The sequence below is a fragment of the Typopeltis vanoorti genome, chromosome 2 (assembly GCF_054136105.1).
Source record: "Typopeltis vanoorti isolate ZY-2024b chromosome 2, IOZ_Tvanoo_1.0, whole genome shotgun sequence".
Taxonomy (NCBI): domain Eukaryota; kingdom Metazoa; phylum Arthropoda; class Arachnida; order Uropygi; family Thelyphonidae; genus Typopeltis; species Typopeltis vanoorti.
In genome coordinates this window covers 49,387,524-49,412,639 of record NC_143550.1, presented here as the reverse complement: position 1 = coordinate 49,412,639, position 25,116 = coordinate 49,387,524, and the positions used below count along the sequence as shown (strand labels likewise).

General features: G+C 34.5%; 1 protein-coding gene across 2 annotated transcripts in view; it reads left to right on the top strand.

The window, feature by feature from the left end:
* Positions 1-25,116, top strand: part of Alg1 (ALG1, chitobiosyldiphosphodolichol beta-mannosyltransferase) — a 167,788-nt gene that overhangs the window by 85,355 nt on the left and 57,317 nt on the right. For both annotated transcript variants that reach the window (XM_090404825.1, XM_090404819.1), the window contains 3 exons: positions 1,812-1,960; positions 16,401-16,490; positions 21,560-21,670. In XM_090404825.1, coding sequence (XP_090260951.1) covers positions 1,812-1,960; positions 16,401-16,490; positions 21,560-21,670 — 350 coding nt within the window. The remainder of the gene's footprint in view (positions 1-1,811; positions 1,961-16,400; positions 16,491-21,559; positions 21,671-25,116) is intronic.

Sequence of the window (25,116 nt, the reverse complement as noted above, 5' to 3'; positions counted from 1 at the left end):
AGCAAAAGCATTGCAACCAGCTATGTAGAAGTTCAGCAAGAAAGTACAGATGAGAGAGAGAGAGAGAGAGAGGTAGTGTGCATTTCAAGTTATTTGATGTGAGATAAAAGCCAAAACAAAATATCTAGTTGGCTATAGGCAAAGAAAAAGAGATATGGATCTCATACTATGAATACAACTATGTGAATGAATGGGAATAGCATGTTGAAAGCACCAAATTAGCTCAATGAGTACAGAGTGAGTAGTCATTATGGGAACATCGACTATAGAGCCTAGATTGAAAGGAAAGAAATGGAAATGAAAAATAAATAAAACAGCATGTAATGTCAGGTATCCATGTTTTGACAGTGCTGGATCCAGTCAGAATTGTCCATAAATAAGGCAACTGTCTCTGTTCAGAGAAGTGTGATCATGCAGTCTTAACCTCGGAAATAGCTAATCATATGGAAATTTTCAGTTTAACCAAGGGAGATATTTAAGGAAATTAGTATCAGATTGCATATCCAAGCCTCAGGAAAATCAGACTAGTGTTAAATGGATGAGTAGCATCATTAAAATCTAGTGTTGTAAATCTAGTGAAAACTAGATTTTAAAAAAGATGGAATAGTGCATTTATATGTAGTGTAGTTTCTCAAACCAAGATTTGCCTTAGCACATTTCCATAATGCTGAAACATACTTTTTCATGAAGTAATTCGGTAATTAAGTTTTTATTTTATTTATTTATTTTACTGTCACATCCCTGCCATTAGCATTCAGTAAAACTATCCTCCTTGAGTCATTATTACTTTTTTTTTTTTGCACACCCAAATTTAATGATGCTACTCATCCATACTTTCTCATATTTGATTGTCGGATAATCATTATATTCCTGTCTATTGTTATCACAACCTTCTGCTCTTATTCAACGGTTGAAGAAGCAGTGTTAATGGAATTTAAGTGAAGATAGTTTTGATATATATATAATATTATACATGGAAAGTATTGACTGTGTCCTGTAGTAGAGATCTTTAGCATCCTTTTTTTTAATTATTATTTTTATTATTTTTTTTTTGTGGAGGGGAGGTTGTCCATCATATTGTGATAGTCTTATTTCCACCCCTGCCACTCTGCTGTGTCTGTAGTTTATGATAGAAAACTCTGATTTTAAGGAGAAACTAGATTTTTTTATATTTTTTTATTTTCACCTCTGTATAAGATTGGCTTATTCATATTTAGTTGAAGGGCTTTATAAAAAAAATCATTGTATCATTAATTGATTTGCAATGGAGATATTTCCATTCAAAAAGAGCAAAGGTAAGATTGTCCTCACGACAAGTACAGAGGTTGCACAGCAAACTTGCAATGTTCATATTAAAGACACGAAACTGCTTTAGTTTTATTTTTTTGATATACTTTGAAATATCTTGTGAATCTCTCTCCCATGCACATCTGTGTATTCCTGTGTTTGTATTATATATTTATATAGGTCTAATATTGACCTGCAGCTTCTGTTTCATTGCTTACCAGTATTATTGTCCTATAAAAGCTTGCATTAACATGATTCCATCTTCTTCTCCTCATCAAGGATCAGGCATTTACCTCTTCAGGCTTCACTTGTTTTCATCTCTCTCTCTCTCTCTATTTTTTTTTTTTTTTTTTTTTATTTGGTGAAAAAAGCGGAAGACCCACTTCTTTTGGCTTATATAATTCCTCATTTTTAAATAACTTATAGACTTACTAAAATGTGTATGTGGGTAATTTATATATTATAAAAATATTTCTCTATTTCTTTTTTAATTTCTCTCTATTTCTTTTCTAATTTCTCTATAGAATCCTCCTTCCATTCCTACACTTCCTGTAGTGTGGATTATTTGCTGGATTCAATGCTCTCATCTTGTGATAGATTGGCATAATTATGGATACACTATTTTGCAACTTTCCTTGGGTCCTCATCATGTATTAGTTAGAATGTGCCAGTGGTATGTAAATCATGGTTTTGCAGCTTAAATATATTGGCTTATTAGTAAGATAGTTTCTTTAATCAATAATTTTAGGAATATAAAAATGAGCTTTAAGAAAGCTTAATTTGTTAGAATCCATAGAAAGCTGATAAATTTATTATTATTATTATCATGAGATCTCTGTGCAGTCAAGAGACAGATCACCACACTTTCAGGCATTGCATTCCAACCATTCTCTATGCAAAAAACCTACTCTTCACTCCCTTGCTCACACCTTCCTTATACAGCTTCCAGGGATGCCCTTTTTTATGAAAAATGTCATCCACATTAATCTTGTAATTACCCCATACCAACTTACGAGGGGGGGGGTGCTGAAAAAGTTGTGATAGTCACCATGAAGGAATTGAGATAGAACCATGTTCTAGATATTTATCAGAACTTTTCAGTCCACCCTCATATATATTCTGATCATGTCTCTTTCTCCCTCCCCACCTCCACCTATCCATTAGGTTCTGCAATTGAATTATCTCAATCTATCCTCATTCTCCACATTCCAGAAACTGACTTAGTCAATCATCTCTGAACCCTCTCCAACAACTCATCATTCTTTTGAAAACCAGCCAACCAAATCTTTGCACAGTAATTCATATGAGGGTCTGATCAAAGCTTTGTACAATGGAATCATATCATCCGTACTTCTACATGTCAGTGTTCTCATCATTGCCATAATCTGTTGTGTTGTCCTCACAATTTTAGCAAAATTTATCCATCATCACCTCACCTCATTTTGGGGTGAGGTGATGATGGATAGGGCCACTAATGGGCAGTGATGCAATATATAGTCCCTTCCTTGTCAAGTCAACTCTGCCTTCTTGTGGTTTGGCCTGTTTCCACAAAGGAGGCTCTGGCGAAACCAGCGAGTATTTCTGCAAAGTGATACCTTCCTAGTTGGAGGAAATGCCATCTAGACATATTTGGTAGATGTTCTTCATTGTCTAGTGAAATACCATCACTCAGCTTATTGGAAGTGACATGGCAAATGCAATGTTTGGTCTCCAGAGAAGGGATTCTGGTTTTTTTCCTCCCCTCTCTTCTCTGTGCATACCCTTCAAGGCTATGACAAACATACATAGAGACCCATAACCTTCTTTATTTAGAGGTACATCAATTAAAATGGCACTTCTACAGGCCTGCCACCAGTTAGTGCATGGGCCCAACCTGTCAGTAACAAGTCAGGAGGTTTCCTGATCAACTGGTGCATAATCCTGCTGCCACATACTCTGCTAGGTTGTGCCTGGAGAGGGAGGGATTCTGAGTAGTGTTATGTGGGGGCACTGTCAAGCCCATGTCATGGAGGCTGGTTTCTCTCTGTATGGATGTCATGTCCAAGAGTCTATCTTCTCTCACTACATATCCCCACTATATCCTTCTCTCTAATCAAACTTATGAAGACTTTCACAAACAGTAACAGTAACAAAAAAGTGAATCTCCCTCATAAACTAATCCCATCAAAAAAAAAAAAAAGTCGTATCGCAACCAGTCACAACATATAAACTAAAAACTCACTTTCATATTCACTTTCCTAACATCCATGACAGTAACACAAATAAATGGTATTTGCCATTACTTGCAGTTTTCCAGACCAGACATCTTATTTCTGACAGAAACCCAATAGGCTATATATTACCATCCACCTCCAGTGCCCAAACTACACACTTTGTAATTCCAGATACATTGTAGAGATCACCTCTCCTCTTGGCAACTCAGACCATAATCTTGTATTGATACAAATCTTCTCTCTCACAGATCATCTCCCCCCCCCCCTACAACCGCTCCCAGTCACTCATCTTCTGGCACTATGAAGGAGAGCCAATTGGGATGAACTCCAGAATTTCTACTCCTCTTTTCCTTAATCTGACTATTGTTTCCACTCACCTGACCCTAGCACCTACTGTGAATGAGTCACAGAAATCATTCTCACTAGTATAAAGGCCTTCATCCCCCATTCCACCCATAATCCTCGTCTGCCTTCTAAGCATTGGTTCAACTGAAAATGTATAAAAGCAGTTAAAAAATTCAGCTTAACTGCATTATGGCTCTCAACAAGAACTCCATCTTCATGCTCTGCCTATACCAACACATGCAACATATGCAAATCAGTCATCAGCAGATCTAAATCAGATTTCATAAAGGCCAACAGCAGAAAACTTTCCTTTTGTTTAAGTGGAAGCTGTGCCTTTTGGTCCCTTGCTATGGTTGTTGGATGCAACTTCTGCTCTCCTGCACTTCCACCTCTCTCTCTCTCTCTGATGGCACCACTCTTCACCCATTGTTAAAGCTGACTTCCTGGCATCACTCTTTCCTTGAACTCCTGTATGGATGACCAAGGGAAATCACCTCCCACCATACCAGAATCCAAGCACCATATGCCTCCTATTTTTTCAACTATAGGAGGCATATGATCAAATTATTGATCATATCAGAAAACTACTAAATAACTCGGATACTAAAAAGTCTTCTGGTCATGATGACATCTCTCCAATTGTTCTTAAACATTGTGTTCCAGAGTTGACACCCATCCTGCATCATCTCTATAATTAATTATATATATATATATATATATATATGGTACTTATCCCAGTGCATCAAGCAATCTCATATCCAGTCATCAGTAGCGAACCACTGACCTCATAGCTTACATCACCCACCACTGGACATGTACCATAAAAAGGCTTGGAGAAACTTGACATTTCCAAAGCTTTTGACCCTGTGTAGCATCAGGGCCTACTAAACAGATATCCATCCTACAGGTCAGACAGCCCACTAACGATTCTCATCCAGTCCTTGAGAAAATATTAAGAAATTAGTTTAAAAAATAATAATATAAAGTTAAAAAATGATAATACCAAGACATAAATTATAAAATCAGTTTAAAATACAATCATATGAAATAAAAACTACGTTAACATTTAACATGTGTTTAACACTTGCATCAACTAGATGCTGAATTTTTGTCTTTTAGTTCTCATTTCTATTGTACTATTGACATACATTTAAAGTAAATTTTTTCTCATATGAAATACACAAATCTGAAATAAGAAATGGGATATTAGATGATCATTGAACTTGATGTATCATTTTTAAAACCCAAGTTTAAAAAAATTGAAAAATACATGTACCAGTGGCATATTTAAACTAGTGGTTCAAATATGTCTTTGGTACACACATGTATTTTTTGTAATAATTTAACTGCATAGTGACTACTACTACAGTAGTAGTAGTAGTCACTATGCAGTTAAATTTTATTAAGAATTATTTTAATAAAATAATTTTTAGTGTATTGAATCTACTTTGTATTTGAGTGTGTTATTGTTTACTTTGGCTATACTACTTCACTCATGCAGCATCTCCTTATCAGTTTTCATTTTATTTCAGCTTCCTAATGACCTTTTGTCATTAATGATCCATCCCCCCCCAGTGCCTTTAAAGGTTAAAGATTATTAACTATAAACGATAGTTAATAATTAATTTAATAGTTATTAACGATAAAGTAAATAAACTTTAGTTTGCTAATGAAATGAATAAGGTTTTTGAAAATATCAATAACATAGGATAAGATACTTTTCAGCATAAGTTACTTTGGTATCACATTTCTTCAGGATTTGTGTTTTTTAATAAATGTTTTTTTCTGTTAGTGTATTAATGAGGTTCCATTATCCGAATGGATAATTTGTTTTCTTTTGATACTTTTAATAATTTGCCATCATAAATTAGAAATTAGTATAATTTCTAATAGAAAAATTAGAAAGAGAAATTAGTATAATTTCTCTTTTACTATAGAAACACCATCATAATAAATTTGCTCACTATCAGAAATGACCAAAAAGTCTCAAATGAAATCTCATAGCTATAGTGGTATTATGAAGAAATATCAATAATTAGGATTTTCTGAATCTAAGTTTCATTTTGCTCCTGAAATTAACGTGTATCTATATGACAAAAGCTAATCCTATGAAATGGAGCAGCAAGAGCATGACCAGTCCCTTAAAGGCTAATGGATAAATAAGTTAAATTTATATATTAATATTTATTTCACTAAGAATATTGATTAAAAAATGCACTATATATACTTGAAAAAAAAAGGATAATTGACAAACTTTTCAGAGTAGCAAATTTAGTTACTTTTAGGAATTTTTTTATTTTATTATTGAAGTTACAATGGGGAAATTATATAATTATATTATATTTTATATATATATTATATTTTTATATTAAAATATAATATAACATAATATAAAATAGAGAAAGTCATCAAAAACTTGAAACGTATAAAGGCAGCTGGAGTAGATGATATTTGACCAGAAATGCTCAAATATGGAGATATAAAAGTTTTGCAGTGGCTACACTGCATAATTCAGACAGCCTGGTCAACAAGTCAAATTCCAGATGATTGGAGTAGAGCTCTAGTAGTTCTCATTTATAAAAAGAAACAAAAGAACAAAGTTCTCTCTCTCTCTCTCTCTCTCTCTCTCTCTCTCTCCTGTAGTCCTAAATGGACCGTTGGGTCACTCATGGCTGTTAGGTGATATTCTTTGTTAGCCTCCTCCAATGATCTCGGTCTCCTGTTCTTGATGTCAGTTGAGAAAGGGAGGAATTTGTCCATTTTTTGATGTTATAAGTCCATTTTAATCAAGGTCGGCCCTAATCCTTGATCACATAATGATTCCTTCTATTGCTTGCTTTGGAATACCATTAGCCCTCTCCACATGTCAAAAAACCATTTCATCTGTCTTCTTCTGATGACTATCAGAATATTTTCCTTTTTCTCCTGTCTATTGAATTGATCAGTTTTTGAACATTTTCATTGGTTTTGTGAGCAGTATAGGGAATTTTCAAAAGTCTTCTGTAAGTTTTCATTTCAAAAGACAGGAGTCTCCTCTTATCTTCCCTCAATAAAGTCCAGGCCTCACAACCATACAAGAAGATAGAATTCACCAAGGTGTCAATTAGTCTTAGTCTGGTTGTGGTTGCTATTCTGTTATCTCCCCACAATGGTTTTAACTTCTGTAGAGTCACGGTTGCCTTAGCAATTCGGTATTTAATGTCGGTTTTTGAGTGTCCATCTTGACTCAACGTGTTTCCTAGATAAGTGAACTTGTTTACATTCTCAGTTTGGTTATTGCCAATTTGTATCTTTAAGAGTTCACTGTCTGATTTTGAGGTTATCATTGTTTTTGTTTTTTGCAGGTTTATGTATAATCCATATTTTTTTAATGTTCCGAAAACACGGCTGGTTATCTCTTGTAATTTTTCTTCACTTTCTGCCAGAAGATCAATATCATCTGCAAAACGTAAGTTATTTATTCTTAGTCCACCGACTACTATTCCAGTGTCATATTCATGAAGAGCTTCATCTATGAAATTGAAAGTTTATTTTTCACTTGGTTAGAGTATAATAAATTTAGTTTAATCCTTTATCCAAGTGTGAGCAAACAACGTTTGCACCTGAAAATATCTTCAGGACTGAATATGGTGTTGTACTACCTTACTGGGGCAAAGTAATACAACACCGGGCAACTCGTAGCAAAGGTGGACCAAGATAACAACACTCCTATCCCAGTATCTCCCATAATGCAAAACACATCTCCTTGTGGATGTGTATAATGTTATGCATTAAGGGATTGGACACTACCCACACTAGTTTCGACCTTTATTAAGGTCTTTATTATAGTCTAACGAAGTGAAAAATAAACTTTCGACATCTTTCTCTCAATCCAGAGTAATTTAATAAAAAAAAAAAAAAAGGTGGCACACCTTTTGGCAACTCCTATAGGTAAAGATGACCTCACTATTGTATCTCCTCCTCAGTCTCCAACTGAAGAGACCTCAATAAAGGTCGAAACTATTCACGATCGGCCAATACCCAGAAATGGGTATTGGCTGATCCCTTAATGCATAACATTATACATATCCGCAAGGAGATGTTTTGCATTATGGGAGATTTTGATATATTTTTATACATTATGGGAGATACTGGGATAGGAGTGTTGTTAGCTTGGTCCACCTTTGCTACGAGTTGCTCAGTGTTGTTACTACCTTACTGGGGTAAGGTAGTACAACACCATATTCAGTCCTGAAGATATTTTCAGGTGCAAACTTTGTTTGCTCGCACTTGGATAAAGGATTAAACTAAATTTATTATCATCTATGACATATTCCAGAAAACAATTAAAAAGAAGAGGGGACAAGATGCATCTCTGTCTTATCCCCTGTTCTGCCCGGAACGGTTCACTGCTGTAATTTTTAATTTCAATTCTCATGTCATATGGAGGAATAAAGAGATTTAATAATCCTAATGATTTTTTTTTTTTCAATACCATAATGTTCTAAAAGTTTCCATAATGCCTCATGCATATTGAATCAATAGCTTTTTGAAAGTCTAAAAAGTTGTGACAGACTGTTTTGCTATGTTCTGTGTATTTTTCACATAGTATGTGTATTGTAAAAATATGGTCAATTGTATTTCTGGAAACCTGCTTGTTCATCTGATACTCTGCTTTCTATTTTCTTTTCAGTTCTTGACAATATTTTTACAGGATTTTGCTTGGATGAATAAGGCTTATTGTTCTATAGTTGCTACATTTATTGCTGTTTCCCTTTTTAGGAATAGGTACAAGCAGTGGTGAGTTATGGAAATTTTAACAAAGGGCTCACACCGTCAAAGAAAAAAAAAAAAAGCCTAACTTAGTCCTTATAATACGTATATTGAGACTTTGCAGAGCTTCTGACAGATATGATAATTCCTGTAGGATATCAGTCATTAATGCTAGATCTTTTAAAAATTCCAAATTGAGAAGTCGGGTTAAAAAACCTTTATATTTATCGTTCGATGCAAAATGCTTGCATAAAGCTGAGTAATTTCTCCACACAAGAGCTGTTCGTAAACTGCAAGCTGCCAGTCGTGGTCCAAACACACGGCCGATCTTTAAAATTTCGATACCAAGGTCTTTTGCAATTGTATTTAATTCTTGTTGATTTTTTGTGATTGATGATAAAAAGCATATAATTTATCCATAAATATTTCAAAATGATTTATTTCTTTAATGTTTTTGATTGAATCGTCTAATGCTAAGTGTAAATAATGAGTGCAATGCCAAATCACAATGTTGGGAAATTTTTGTAGAAGTTTGATTGCAACACCTGATTTGTTTCCTAACATTACGCTAGCTCCATCAAAACAAAATGAAATAAATAATTTTTTATATAGTTATCAGAAAATCCATATGAATTTAAAGTAGCTATTGTTGTAGCATGTATACATTCCACTGTGGTATTTTCTAGTTCTACAAGATTATTAAACAAGAAGAACAAGGGACTCGCAAATTTGAGAAAAATTTAACAAAGGGCTTGTACCAGCCCCTTATAGCTCACCACTGGGTACAAGGACAGAAGTCTGTCAATCAGAAGGCCAAGTCTCTGTGTTCCATACATCTTGGAATAAATTTAGCAAGGTACCTATGATGATGTCAGCTCCTTTGCATATCAGTTCCATTGTAACACCATCAATTCCTGGTGATTATCCAATTTTTGAAGAGCTAACTGCTGCAATGACTTCTTCTTTTAAAATCGGGTAATCTCCCTCCTCCGAACCTCCTGTCAAAATTCCGTCCAAAATATCATCAGTCAGTTGGGGTCCTTTTGAAAAAGCTTGATTGCGTAACATTTCCATCTGTCAATTATAAAGCTGAATGTTAGAAATTACAGAAGAATTTCTCTATTAAATGTTCCAGGTGAGATTTATTCATGCATACTTGAAAAGAGGTTGAGAAAGATTGTGGAAGAAGACCCTTGGAGAAAAATAAGCTGTGTTCAGGCCATATAGAAATTGTCAAGATCAGATTTTCACTTTATAACAAATAGTTGAGAAATCATGAGAATATGACAAAGATCTATATTTAAGTTTTGTAGATCTGAAAAGGTTTTATGAAAAGTGCCCAGAGAAAAGCTTTTCACAGCATTACAATTATATGGGGTAAATAGAACATTACACAGAGCAGTACATAGTCTGTATTTAAGTCGTAAGTCAGCAGTTAAATTGAAGGAAAAACAGAAGATGATTTGATGTAAAATCAGGTGTAAGATAAGGATACACATTCTTTAAAGGTACTTGTGGCATAACTATAAACAATAAATTACACAATAACCACAATATCCTTAACGAAATGAAAGTACAGATATTTCATACTGAAAATAACAGTACATCATCAGTGTGCAGAAACAAGCAAATCAAAGAACGGAAATACAAGGTACATACAGCAGTTGGTGGTTTACCAATTAAAAACTGTTGCCACGTGTTAGAAATTAATATTATTAAATAAATTTATTAATAAAAATATTATTAAAAACTATTTTTGATGGTTACATAAGATAAGAATCTCCCAAACTTTTTTTTTGGGGGGGGGGGGAGAGAGAGACGATCGTTCTGATTCAGATTTGGCTGATGTAAAAGGGCTTCACAACTTTCTTTGAGAAGGTGTTGATATTTAAACCTGCTTCTATGGAGAAGACTAGCTTCATCCCACTGGATACTGTGTTTAGTGTCAATACTATGTTGTGCCAGACCAGACTTTTGAGGTTTCATGTATTCAATATAATATTGATGTTCATTAATTCTGTTTTCCACAGAACGGCCTGTTTGCCCAAAGTATATTAGATTACATTTACAAGGTATCTGGTAAATGGCAGCTAATGATAGTGGTGAAAGTTTGTCTTTTGTAGATGACAACAGGTGAAAAATTTTTTTGATAGGAATATATGTGGAAATGAAATGATACTTCAAAATTCTACCAGTCGGTTCAGAGATGCCAAAATATAAGAGATTGGAACCCTGCGGTTTCGCTGTGTGTGTGTGTGTGTGTGTGTGTGTGTGTGTGTGTGTGTGTGTGTGTGTGTGTGTGTGTAAACAAAAGATTTATGATGAATATATAAATTCATCATAAATCAGTTTATAGCATTTAGAACCTTGCATTTTCTTTTGTGTAAGAAAAGCTTGAGGGAGAGGAGCACACCTTATGTGCTCTATTAATTAAAGACTTGATAACACCAATTTTTTGAGATGTGTGATGAGCAGACTTTTAATGAATGTATCTGCCAGTAAAGATAGGTTTTTGATAAACACTAGTCGATAAATTCCCGGAGGCTGTGCCTTTATTGAGGTTCTCATCAGTGGGAGCCAGACCCAGAGGTGATATCTATAATCCAGAGTATTTTTATAAAGTTGTTACACCTTTATGATATTTGTATATGAAAATATGACTTCTGCATTACTTCAACTCTGGGTCTGACTCCCACTGATGAGACCTCAGTGAGGAACCACTTTCAACCTTTATTGAACGGTTGAAACTGGTCTGGGTAGTGACCCCTCACATAATGCATAGCATTATACATCTCCTTATTGAGATGTGCTTTGCATTATGGGATACTAAGGCAAGTGATGTGAAGTCATTAGCTTGTATATACAAGTTGCCCACTCCTGAAAATATTTCTTCCACAAACTTTGCTTGCTCACACTTGGATAAAGGATTAAACCAAGGATATGATTTCTTGGCATCTTTAATTTATACAAGAGAGTGTTTAAACCAGTTTTAAGTTATGGGTTTTGAAAGTTCGGTTAGAAATAAAGCACTTGATCGAAGACTAGACACCACATATATGAGGGTTCTGAAAAAGGAGTGAACAAATAGCATCAATGGCAGAATCGTACTAAAAATGAACTTGACACTATTAGCATTCAAGAATGTGTAGCAGAGCTAATCTAAGGTGGTGTGGCCATTTAAATAGAATGGATAAAGAAAGGTAGTAAAACAGGTGTTTGATGTCAAGATGGCAGTAAAGAGACCAAGGATCTAGGTGGATTGTTTTAGTCAGAAGTGTCTTAGAAGTATGAAATGTTATATATGACAAGTAATAGACTAATTTTGAGGAAAATTGTTGATAGGAGATTCATAATAATGTAAACTTAATCATGTAATGCTGTCATAGTAGCCTGAACATTCCTTGAGGGTACATATCAGGAAATTGATGATGATAGTGGGACCAAAAAGCAGTATTAAAGTGACAAATAATGCAGAAAATGAACCCCAAGATGGACATAGAAACATAAAAATGGTAGGAATACAATAACACATTAAATATGGAAATAAATACGAATATAAAAAGGTATGACTATGCACTAAAAAATCCTGTAATATACATGACAGGTCAGCAGTATTAATAATATATGAAATCAGTGTTTGATAAATAATTTCAGTGTGGCCTTTATTAACAAACTTGCAACAGATTTATCATTCTGTAACTTCTGCTAAAAAAAAATTACTCATATTCTGTTTCCCTATGTTAAAGGAATATCTGAATGTATTACAAAATTTTTAACATCTGTGTCATCTTTTCAACATCTATGTGGCATTTCATTCTGTTGGAAAAATCTCCACTTTTCTTTCTTCACCAAGACAAGCTTCCTTCATTTAAATTTCCAGGTGTCTACTATATTTTTTACTCCTATAGCCTGTCTTGTTTTGGATAATTTTGATCTGTCTTTGTCATGAGGAATAAGAATCTTATATCAAATATCTTGAACCTGAACAATCTAGTCTTGCTAAATTTGCCATCTCTACTAAACACAGACTTATGGAATAAGATAAATCATACGTTAGAGCAGATTCGTTATGGAACATCTTTATAAAGAAACTAGTGAAATATTGCTACATTATTCATTAGTAAATGGGATGTCATATGTTTATCTCTCTCTCTCTCTCTCTCTTATGGGAGATAGTACCCTTTCAGTGTGCTAACTTTTACTAACTTATCTGTTTTATTTATCTATTTTTTTGGTTTTAGGGCAGATGGTCCAAGATTTTTTGTCCTTTTATAAGTTTGTCCAAGGGAACACTTGTCCGGTCAGACATTTTGTCCAATCTAATTTTGTCCAACCTCAATTGTCCTATATATCACTATGCCCAACCTAGATTTATCAGTGAAAACGCAAGAGTGATTCTGAGTCACTTGTTTTAATTTGTACAAATTTCTACAAGATATGTATGTGAGTATTTAATTATAACAAATCAAATAAGGAAACAACAGAATTAATTTGGAAAGTGATGTGAAGCAGTATGTGAAAATGAGATAATGGATTTTGAAATCTGCAGAGTTTGGAGAATTTAGTCTTCCTCATTGACTTCCTCAGCTGGGTTCACCTTCAAATGATAAGCGATTGACCGCAGGTACGTGTTGAGTCTGTTTTCAGCTTTGTACTTAAGATATTGCTGTACTAAGGAGAAAATGCATTCTTGGTTACATAGGTACCGGCTATTCACAGGAGCCCTGATGTTTCATTGACCTCCAAGAAGGTGTGTTATATCTCGTTCGTTCTGCCTCTGTTCCTCCTTCAGGGAATCGATGAACCTCTAAATTGATGGATGGTACAACATCATCAACTTTTGGAATTTGTTATGCCAACCTTCTACAGAATTATTGGTTCTCTGTGTCCCATTGATGACCAAATCATGGACATTCCATACCTCGGGTGGAAAGCGAGGATTCCCCCCCATGCCCTCGAGCTCAACGCCATCTGATGTAAACATGTTCAACATACTCTATCATTCCTTCCAGGTCTTCCGAAACACACTGTGCATTGTAGTCAAATACCTCGAGTACGTCGTCGTTTGGCACGAATGGCAAACTGAACAGCATTGATGCTTCTTCACGTATAGAGCATCCTGCAACTTTATACTGCTGTGACCAGCCCAAAGCTGCCATGTGTCGCCAAAAGGCCTGAGAAAAGTGAATTAGACAACATTTTATATTTGCATTAGGAAATATCTCCCTTGCAACATTCACCAACTCTAAATCCATCATGACTGTATGTGATTCACAATGATTCCTGCTTGTTTTGCGGTGTTGACAACATGCTGGTATATTGACGGATATGTAGTCTCAGTTTTTGTGGAAGTTAGAGTGGACACCAGAGGCATGACATGCTGTCAAAATAAACCCAGGTGCTTTCAGGGCATTTCATCCAATTATTTGCAATTGGACAAATAGAATTGGATGAATAAGATTGGATGAAATGTCCTACTGGACGAGAAAAGTAATGGCTGAAATCGAGGGACAAAATTTTGATTGGATGAACTGCTCTGAAACCATTTTTTTATTTAAATTAGAAATTAGTTGACCACCATTTGCCATCCTATTAAAGCTGTTTTTTTTAATCATTCTATTAACTGTATATTATGTTGTTCCATTTTTTAATTTGTCCTGAAGATGCTTTAGACATATAGGTAAAACTTAAAAATTTACTTGGCTTCTGTTTCTTTCATTTCTAGCATTATGCCTACATTTTTCCAATTCTAAGAAAAAATTTTGAGGTTGGGTGAAGCTGTGAGATTACTGGGATTACATGAAATTTTTTTGGTTTGAGAATAAGGGAGAGTAATTATTCTTACTTGCTATGGTTGTGTATGTGTGTTTATTGCATATTGGTTGGGTCTTATGGCTAGGCATTCTGAGCAGTGTAATTTGTTTTTGTTATCAATGATCATTATCAATTTCAATAATGGTTGCCTTGATACTGAGGGAAGGTATTTGAATTATATGGCATGCAATTGATGTTTCTAGTAGTAGAATTTTTCTGTTGTATTTTTTCTCTATGGTATGTTATAAGTAGGTTTATCAGTATTTTCAAAATAAATATTACTCTGATCTTGACTTATTTGATCTTAGCCTTTATGGCTACTATTAGCCACTATAGCAAACTCCTTGAGAGTTTACTGTAGTGAGTTAACCTAGTTTTACAATATTTTCTTTGACTGATAATTGTCTAATGCTGCAAGACTTCTTATGCATAAAAAAATTTCAGCTTTCTTTCGAACTGCTTTTGTTAATTAGTGCTGCTGTAAATGTACCATTCTAAACAACAAAGATTTAGAGATGCAAGAGATGTAATATTCATTTTATATACTTGCATGACATTATTTGTAGTATTCATTTTATATACTTATATGACGTTAATTGTTTGAGTAAGAAATTTTTTTTACTGACTGATGCAGAGTATACTATAATACAGGTGACTCACTTCAGCAAATACCATTATAGCAAACTCATTTACTCACTATAAGAAATCACCAAAAAAAAAAAAAGCTCTGCAGAAAGTTCCACAAGTATAGTTCGCCCACCGATTTGAGGTCCCTCGACACTTCTGCACATGTCAGAAAAAGGAGAATCCATTCCGATAATAGGGTAATCAGTCTATCTTCTGGGATGTAATAATAAACAAACTCAGTTTGTTTATTATTACAGGTCGGAAAATTTAGCTTTTCTTTTACGAACATTGCTGTTTTACAGAGCTACTGAAACGTGTAACAATAGAACTTGTTGACTGTACTGGATCCATCATACAAATTAATAATAAAAAAAAATGCAAAAAGAGAACAACAAAAATCAAGCTAGTACTAGTACAGCGACAGACAAGAAAGCACGTGATTTCGCATGTTGGCGACCAATTCGTACATCCTTCATTTCTTTCTCCCCTTCAGCATGAATCGACTATTCTTGGCACCAAGCCAAGAAGGGATCTAGAAATGGTGGGCGAACTATACAATCCTATTTTAAAACAAATTTGCTACAGTAAAATGTCCACCATAACTATTTCTGTGGTCCCTATGAGTTTGCTGCGGTCTGGGTAAACTGCGAGGTATTAATTACAAGAAGTGGTACGATCATAAAATTCACAATGTGAGGATTTATGTTCTCATCCTGTAAATAATGCAAACAGTAAAAAAATAGGGGAGGACAAGAAATTGGTTCTTGTCTAAGAGTGTGGTTTTAGCCATATAGTTTAAATGATATGATCTCTCATAAGATCATCTCATTAAACCATGCGACAAGCTTGCATTTAGTTATCTCTGTTCTACATCTGGTGTTTAAACAAAATAGCCAGCACACTATGTTGCTGGCTTACTGTGTACATAACAGTTTTTGTTCTTTATTTTCCAGTCTTTTAAATTCATAATTTGATAAGGATCTTTACACTGAATTATAGGTTTCTCATCTTCAGTATCTGCTAATTAAATACCATATCACAAAAAATGCATATAGCTATGTCACATTAATAATCCTTATTTAATATAGTGCCAGTTAATTGATTAATCTTAACCTAGTTGGATAATAGGAGCTACTCCATTACCAGAAATAACTTTTCTTTTTTTTTTTTCTTTTTTTTTTATGTTCAATATCAAATTTTAGGAGCATCATCTTGATTTCATCAGATTATTTTTATGTATAAAATTTTTATTTTATTAAAGGCCTTTTCAGAAATATTTTGTTTCCTTATAACTATAATAATAATATGTGATTTATTATAGTTATAGATAAACCAGGTCATTTTATATAAATTTATCTGTAGGTTTGAGAAGCATTGTGGTAGAAGAGCAACACATCACTTGTGTGTGACAAAAGCAATGAAAGAAAAATTATATGATGCATGGAACATAAGGTAATGAAATTATTACACAGTATTCTTTTTAAAATATAATGCATTGTTCTATGTTCAGCAAAGCAATGCAGTGCAAACAAAATTGCATTTTATCAAATATAAAATGAGCTAATAAAGATAAGGATAACAGCAGTTTGTTGCAGTGTAAAATATTGTGTATCCAACTGTCCTAAATAATTATATATTTATTAATTTGCTCTTGCTTTAGTCTATCCTTGCCTTGCATACTGTTAGCAGTTTCATAGTCTTATAGTTTTTTTTTTTTTTTTTTTTTTTTTTTTTTTTTTTTTTTTTTTTTAATAATACAGAACTATCCATGAAAGGTTGGTTAACTACACTAGTACTGTGGGTTGGTGGTTAGGAGTTTATTTACATTTGGTTTGAGAAGTTGTGGATTGTATTCTTTGGGAAAAACATGTGGTGGTAGACTGTTCCAGAAGGCAGCAGCAGCAGTGGAAGAGATAAATGAAGCAGTGGAGAAATTTGTTCTGTGCATGTTGGATTTGAACTGTGAGGAGTGTTGGTTAGCTGCAGCATGCATTTGGATGGATTTGCAAGAGGATGGGGGAAATTAATGATGCTAATTCTGATGAACAATGGTCGTAGAAATATTTATAGAAGATGCAGGCTGCAGAGACTTGAATGCCTGTGCAAAAGTGAGTGGAGTGTATTAGTGAGATAGGGGTTTTCAATCAGTCTAACTGCTCTTTTCTGTTAAGAATCTAGTATTTTCAGGGCACTCTTAGGGACATCACCCTAGATATGAGTACAGTATTCAATGGTCAGGTGGATTTGTGATTTGTATAGGGTTAATCGCTGTTTGTAGTTGAAGTAATGCATTAAGTGAAAGAGAAAGCTTAATTTTTTGGATGTCAAGGAGGCATTATTTGTGATATGTTTGTGCCAAGAGAGAGAGAGAGAGAGAGAGAGACTTTAGGTTAGAGTTATTTTGAGAATGAGAATCTTATCTTGAATAGAGATTTCAGTATTCTCAAGGGTAAGATTGGAAGAACAGGGTTCTCTTTTGTGGGGACATAATGCAGAACTGTGTTTTGCTACTGTTAAAGTTAATGATGTATCCAAACCCCATTCATCAATGGTATTTGGATAACATCATCCAAATCCGATTAATGAATGTTTTGAAGATTGGAATTTAAGGTAGTAGAGGTTTGAGTTCTGGAGTTCTTTTGACTACATGTGTCCCACACATTCCTTATGCAGTGTTGAAGACCACGTTTCAATGTTGGTTATTTACAGAGTTTGATTTTCTCAATAGTATCCCTTCTTTATAATTAATTGTTCATGCTTCATCTCCATTTTGACGTTTCTCTTCCAGTTGCTGACTTTTTTTTTTTTTTGCAATGTGATAGGTCAGATCTGGCTGGACTTGTACACGTGATGCAGAGCTGGTGCCTTCTGATATGCTATTCATGGCTGATATGAACACTGATCTGCTTGTTGGGGTATTTGCAGGTCACTTTTATTAAGCACAGAAAGTTCACTCCATTTCTCTCTTTCTCTCTGTGTAATCGTGGAACTGAAAACGGTGACACCTGACAATTTTCTTGGGGTCAAAGTTGTGTTGTTCAACTAGCTTGCAAATATCGTCATTTAGCATCTTGGACTGATGGAGCAATTGTAAAGTTGCTGTCATTGTCTGTGGCTGGCGTGTTAGTTTTGAGAATGTGGTTTGCATGTTAGTTTTGAGAATGTGGTTGGCATGTTAGTTTTAGTGTTGATCATGGATTGCCTAGTTTTTTTCAATTGTCAATTTTCCAGGAGAAGGTTTCATTGAGCATGACAAAGTGCTATTTCAGGTTACCTGCTTGCCAAAGTTTAGGAATTGTTTAATGGTGAGGAAGCACAGAGGACAAAAAAATGGCTGGCTGAGGTTGCTTAGGAGTTTGAGTGCTTGTTCTTTGATTTTGGCACAATTGACATATTGAGTCCACTGGCAACAAAAATCACAAAATAAGCTCTCTTTTTTTTCTTTTCTGTAATGTCTAGCTTGCAGTGCACTTTGTTGTTGCTCTGTTTTGTTGCTGTCATCTTTGCTTTGTACTGCAGGCATGACCACAGGTTGGCTGCTAATGCTTGCTATAGCCAATATTAAAGTACTAAAACAATTTTTTTTTTAATGCTTAAGGTACTTACGGTTGGTTTAGCAATCTTCAGTTCCTTGAGAACTATTGCTCTACTTTCTTTTGGGGCAGATGGTTAAGTGAGATCGCTTTTAAAACATTATAGTAGCAGAGCACAATGTTCAAGGCGCCATCTTGCTCAGTCTCTTCATGTAATCGTTAGTCTCAGTCTAACAATTCAAAAGATAAGTTGCTGTAATTATAAAACCAATCTAATAAAGGTTGAAAAATAAAGTTCACAAAAACATTAGAATTTTTAGAATTTTAGTAAAACATTTGTCTTTACATGTTACTTTCTAAGAATATATCAAGATATAATTTTTGTAGTATAAAATCTAGGTGATATGAAAGTGATTGACTATTGCTTTGTATGGAAATATGAACACAGTAAAAATCTTATTCATTAATCACATAAACAGTAGATATTTTGAAAAGAATAATCAATCCATCTTCAGTGAAACAAGGTTGCAAACTAGTTTAAACAAAGAGCTATAGCAACAGTCAAGACTGTGGATCCCAAAGCATTGAATCTTGGAGATCATAACATGGACAGAATCTCTTCAGATAGAATATAAACAGAAAGAATCTCAACACTGAAAACTAGTGTTATAAATTTTTTTTTTAAAGTTTTATTTTACATCATATTTCAGACCACAGTAAATAATTTTTTTATTATTGTAGGAAAAAAAAAAAAAAAAAAAAAAAAAAAATCAGCTAACGCCTTTTTATTCCCGTATATACGGGAGTAGGCGAGGCCATTTAGCCCTATCTAACTTTTGGAGACTGAGTGGGCAGTTCAATCTCCACTGGTACCCAATCAGAGACAGATGGCCCAAGGCTATCACTAATTAAGCGGTACGCAGTGAAGAGAGACGGCTCAAATGTGCCGCCATCTCGTGGTCTCTAACCCTAACAATATATTTAATGTCTGAAATAATGTGGGTTCTTTTTTTTTTTTTTTTTTTTTTTTATTGTAGAAAAATATAATTTATACTAACCCCTATATATTTTGCCTAATGTTACATGGTTATTATCAAGAAAATAAGATTAGTTAACTATATTCAAAATATGAATCACAAACAAGTCATGTAGATGTGCTTACTATCTCATGTCTCAGTCACACCCGAGCTTGCAGGAGAATGCATCATTAGAGTTCAAAGGAACAAACTACTTCTGTAACTGAAATTAAATAACCTAATCAATATCTTTAAAGGGAAAAAAAATTATGGGCAGTCTTATCTTATCAGCTTTTCAGTGCTGTTCTCCCTCTGCCTCATATCTGGCTTCAATTCATGGATGACATCTTCACAGTTTAGTCCCACTTCTTCCTAGCATTATGTCCCACTTAATGTAGGGTCTCCTGAAAATCCCTATTGTAAGAGGGGTGGGTCTATCTCCCATGGTGACACACCCCATCTTCAGAGAGTGTATATTAGTTGTATGAATGAATGCATGAAAGTGAAAGACAATCACAAACATCCATGTCCATGGCGGGATTCAAACCTGCAACCTTTGGCTGGAGAGTGGATATGCTAACCACTTGGCCAACCATGCTGGCTACAGTTTATTCCCATTTAGAGGCAAAATTACTACAATTCTTTAAAATAAACTCCTTGTAAATTCTGTTGAATTCACTATTGAATGTGAATCCAACAGCAGTCTTCCCTTTTTTTGGATACCTTAATAATCCATATTCCCTTCTGCTAGACAAATAATTGAAAATAATTTTGGTGACTAATGGTTATAAAGAAATGACAACCAGAAAATTGACAGTTATCATCTGCCAGACTACATCTGATATGAAAATTCTCACACTCTACCTTAAAGGAATATCTGAACAAACAGTGTGGCTTCTTCACAAGTACAATCTATATACCTCTTTAAAACCAACGCTGTCTTCTTATCTGTCATTCACCAAGAACAAATTACTACCTCTCTGTTTCTCTCTCCCCCCCCCCCCCCTCCCTGCCCGGTGTTTATCAAGTGCCTTGTTTGTGTTGACTTTATTTGAATAGAGTTGCCATTCTAAGATTAGATTACAAAAACATCAAGACTACATTAAATTTTTAGAATCTAACAAGTCTGGCCTCACTTTCCATTTGTTGACACTAGATCCTGAATTCTTGTTGAAACAAACAAAGATTTGTCATTTGACATCATCTTAATCTTGACCATTTTGATTTTATGCCAATCTCAAAGTTCTGCCAATTAATTGTTAATAATTTTATTATTTTCATCAGGTTAATTTTTAGTTACAGAAGCTGTCTAGTTAGCCTTATTAGTTCAAAGGAACATTATCATGCCATCTCAGTTGTGACCAAATATATAAGTTAGTAAGCACATACTATGTGACTGATCTTCTCTTCCTTATGTTCATGTAACATTGGATGAATTATTGGGGTTTTACTGAATTATTTTTCTACACATGTGTTAACTGTCTAGGTATATAACAGTGTGTCTAGTATGCATGTTTCTTTCTTCTTCTCACTACTATTTATTAGGCCAACTGGCCTGTTACAGAGCTATCTTAAGCCCTTCTAAGTTGTACCCATTCCGAAGATAAGGTGACTAGCCTTATGCCTCCCGGTATATTCTATGGCTGTAGCTGTGTGTGTGTTCATGGGGTTTGCCTGTTTGTGGGAGGAAACACCCCATATATACTGGGGAGAAAAACCCTGCTGTCCATGCTCAAGACCAGTTGACTTGGCTATGTTTGAGAAAGATCCTTAAGCTCCTCATGTCAGTAATGGGAATCAAACCCAGGACACTCCTTTCCCAGGCATATGGCTGCGAAGCACATAGCCACTAGGCTAACTGCGCTGACCATGTTTCTTTAAAATGTCTAAATAACATTTTTTGCTATGCGTGTGCATTTTTATACTATACCTGAACTACAGTTATCTTTCAAAGTATGTTTATTTTGAACAGAGCAGCAGTATTATATGATCGACCTTCAGCAAGGTTCCACCCTATAAAAAATGAAGAAAAGCATTCTCTCTTTCTCAAGCTTAGTGTAGAATATTCTCAGTTAAAATCAAAGTAGGTATTATATTTAATGACTATATTCAATATATTAACTAAAGTATGCAATCTGTGTCCAGTGAAATTATCTGTATTTCATCTTCACACAGTTTTGAATTTACCTTCTTTAGCCTGTCATTTCACAATTCCCTCATGATTTATGTTTTCACAATCAGTAATTTAACAAGGTTTTTTACTCCAAATGTTATAAGATGTAGAATAGTTGTATATTATTTTATAAATAGGACAGTATAACTTGCAGATTCCTGAACAAGTTTGTCAAACACTAGTCTTCTGTTCCTCAGTGTTGAGAAATTTTGTGTGTGTATTTTATAGTAATCCCATCTACTTTTCATATAATTTCCCCATTAATATGATAAGCTCAACTAAGAAGCCCACTTCATATAAAAACCTCCTTAAAGCTAATAGAATAAATGGGAAAACTATTTGTAATTTTGATTGAGGACATGCAACAACAAGTGCTTATAAGTCCTTTTCTTATACAAAAGAAAACTCAAGGTTCTATCGAATGCTATAAACTGATTTATGATTTATGATGAATTTATGTATTCATAAATAAATTTATAAATTCATCATAAATCTTTTGTTAACACACACACACAGTGTGCTCATTAAGTAATGAGACTGATTTTTTTACAGGACAGCCCTTTGAATAAAAGTAACAAACATGTTTATTGTTTTGACTGCTAGTGCGTGTTGTAATGGCAACTTTTGAGTTGGGTAACACAGCAGTTTTCGTATGGTAACAGTTGAAGTAAGAGTGTGTGAGTAGAGTGTGTCAGAGGTTGCATCATAGAACAAAGAGCTATGATAAAATTTTACTGTAAATTAGAGAACTACTACAGAAGTGTACCAAGACGTAAAAAAAGTTTATGGCAGCGACTATCTGAGCTGTGCACAGGTGTTCTGCTGGTTTTCAATGTTTAAGCAGGGGAGGGAGTCTATGGAGGATGAACCATGCTGTAGATGGTTAGTTTTTGCAGGGACAAATGAAAATGTGGTGAAAGCTAAGGAAATTGTTGCCCATGACAGGCGAACCACTAGTCTGCTCACTGTACATCTTGCATCGCTAAGGATATGGCCTGATTAATCTTAGAGATTTGAACAAGAGGAAGATTTGTTTGAGATTTGTGCTGCACATGCTTACACACAAACAGAGAGAGCACTGGGTTGCATGTTGTCGCAGTTGATCAAGATCATGATGCATTGAAGAATTTTCACCATTGATGAAAATTGGTGTTTCAGTTTGATCCAGAAATGAAACACAGATCATGGAATAGAATGGAATGTATTCTCCCTAACAGAAGAAAGAGTCAGGTTGCAAAAATCACATCAAGACAATGGTCATTTTTTTATTTTTATTTATTTTTTTTATTATTTTTTTTATGCTGCTGGAATTATCCACCATGAATTTGTTTCTGAGGACACCATAATGAACAGTCAGTATTATTTAGGAGTAATGTAATGTCTGTACTCTCGCATGCAACCTTCAGCAAGGTTCAGGGTAAGAACCATTCCACAACAACAATTGGTTTCTGTTGCATGGGCATATTGTTGTGCAACAGAAACCAATTGTTGTGGAACAGTTCTTTCCTTCATTCATCAGATTTGGCTCCCACAGACTTTTTGTCTTCCAAAACATGAAGTGTGCCTTGAAAGGGGAGTGCTTCATTGACATTGAGAACACCCAACTTGGTGTGACCCAGAAACCGAAGGAGGTTCCTGTTCAGGACTTCCACCGAGCCTTCAAACACCTGTATGATAGATGTAAATGAGGAAGGAGATTATTTTGAATCTGCGTAATTAACAGTTCCAAATATATTTCTTTGTTTTGATATAATGATTGTTGTCTCATACTTAACAGGCACACTGTATATGTGGTCTGTGTGAGAACAAAAAAAAAAAAAACAAAAAAAAACTGCATTTGTACGAACAGTACAAACTATTGCATATTTATAATGAATATGTTGTACTGTTTGTATATGCTTTCCTATCTACGCTCTATAGGATACTCAATAAACTTTCATTTTCTTAGTTTTCTTTCATAAGCAGAACCTGTTGTAACTTTAATTATCCTTTGAAATGAACAAAAATTCATTGTATTTAAGCACCATTCGACTTACGGGGATTTTCAACTTCCACAGAAACCTCATGGAATAAATTAACTGCAGAAGTCAAGGACTAAGGACTTACTGTATGTATGCAACTTACCCAAAGCAAAATAGACTATTGAACTATGCATACATTAGTTGCTTAAAAGTCAAAGCTAGATAACTGGGAGGAGACCCCCACATAACTTTTAAGGAATGAAGAGAACTGGCTAAAGATTTTGACCTAATGTCCAGTCCTTGCCTTCACCTCACCTTTATGTGGTGAACTCCATTAGTAGGTATCCACTGGATACTGAATGAATGAAGTAGGCTGACAATTTGGGATTTAGTCAACTAAATTATATTCTCTGTTTGCTTTAACCAGAAACAAACATGATGAAGTTTCATGCTGGTAAGGCATTGTCCAGTTAACCTTTAATTAGTTGCCTGGGGGTGGGGTCTATTTGACCCTTCATTCAAGTTCGATTTCTGACAAAACCAATTGTGGATTTTTGTTGCAATTTCGAGTAGCTGAGTTTCTTGCTGCCCCCAATCTGAATCAGTCATGTGCCAGCCGTCAGCACAATCAGTCACGTGTTGGCTCAATTGCACAAATCAGTTGTGGAGTAAGAAGTGATTTCTGACATTCTGACCCCATGCATCTAATTATGTAACAAAAAAGGTGCAACTAATTAAGGATTAAACACAGCCTGTTTAACTGGACAATTTCAAAATGAGGAATTTCACAGTGAAACTTATTTGTACCTATGATCTCATAGAAGGTCCCATATGGTCCTTAAAGAAGCAGAAGAATTTTTCAAGTCATAAGAGAATATGAAAATGGAGTTAAAGCTAATAATAATGGTAAGTGCTTGCTGGATTTTCTGTTCAAAACACAGATTGGCAATTGTTAACACTATGTTTTAACATACAGATTTGCACAAATTCAGATGGAGAGAGAGAAGACATAAGAAAGAAGAAAAGGCTTATTTACTATATTATTATTGTCAGTTGATATCTTCACATTGGTTTAGGATACAAAAGTATACAGGAGATTTGAAATTAGAAATGATCATCAATTAGTCTTAAGCAGGATAAAAATATCATATTGAAAAGAAAAATATGTAAGAAAGTTTTAAAATAAAGTTGAGCAGCTTTTATAGGTGAACTGTAGATCCAACTGTACAAGCATACTTCATGAAAAATGGAAGATCAGATCAAAATCCTACTAGAGTTCTTAAATTACTGAGAAGAGTAACATCTTGGCTCAAAGTAACCGTTAACAAGCCTGAGCCTTTTCATTTACTCACCCAAAATATAATATAGAGCATTAATAATTCGCAAACCTGACCC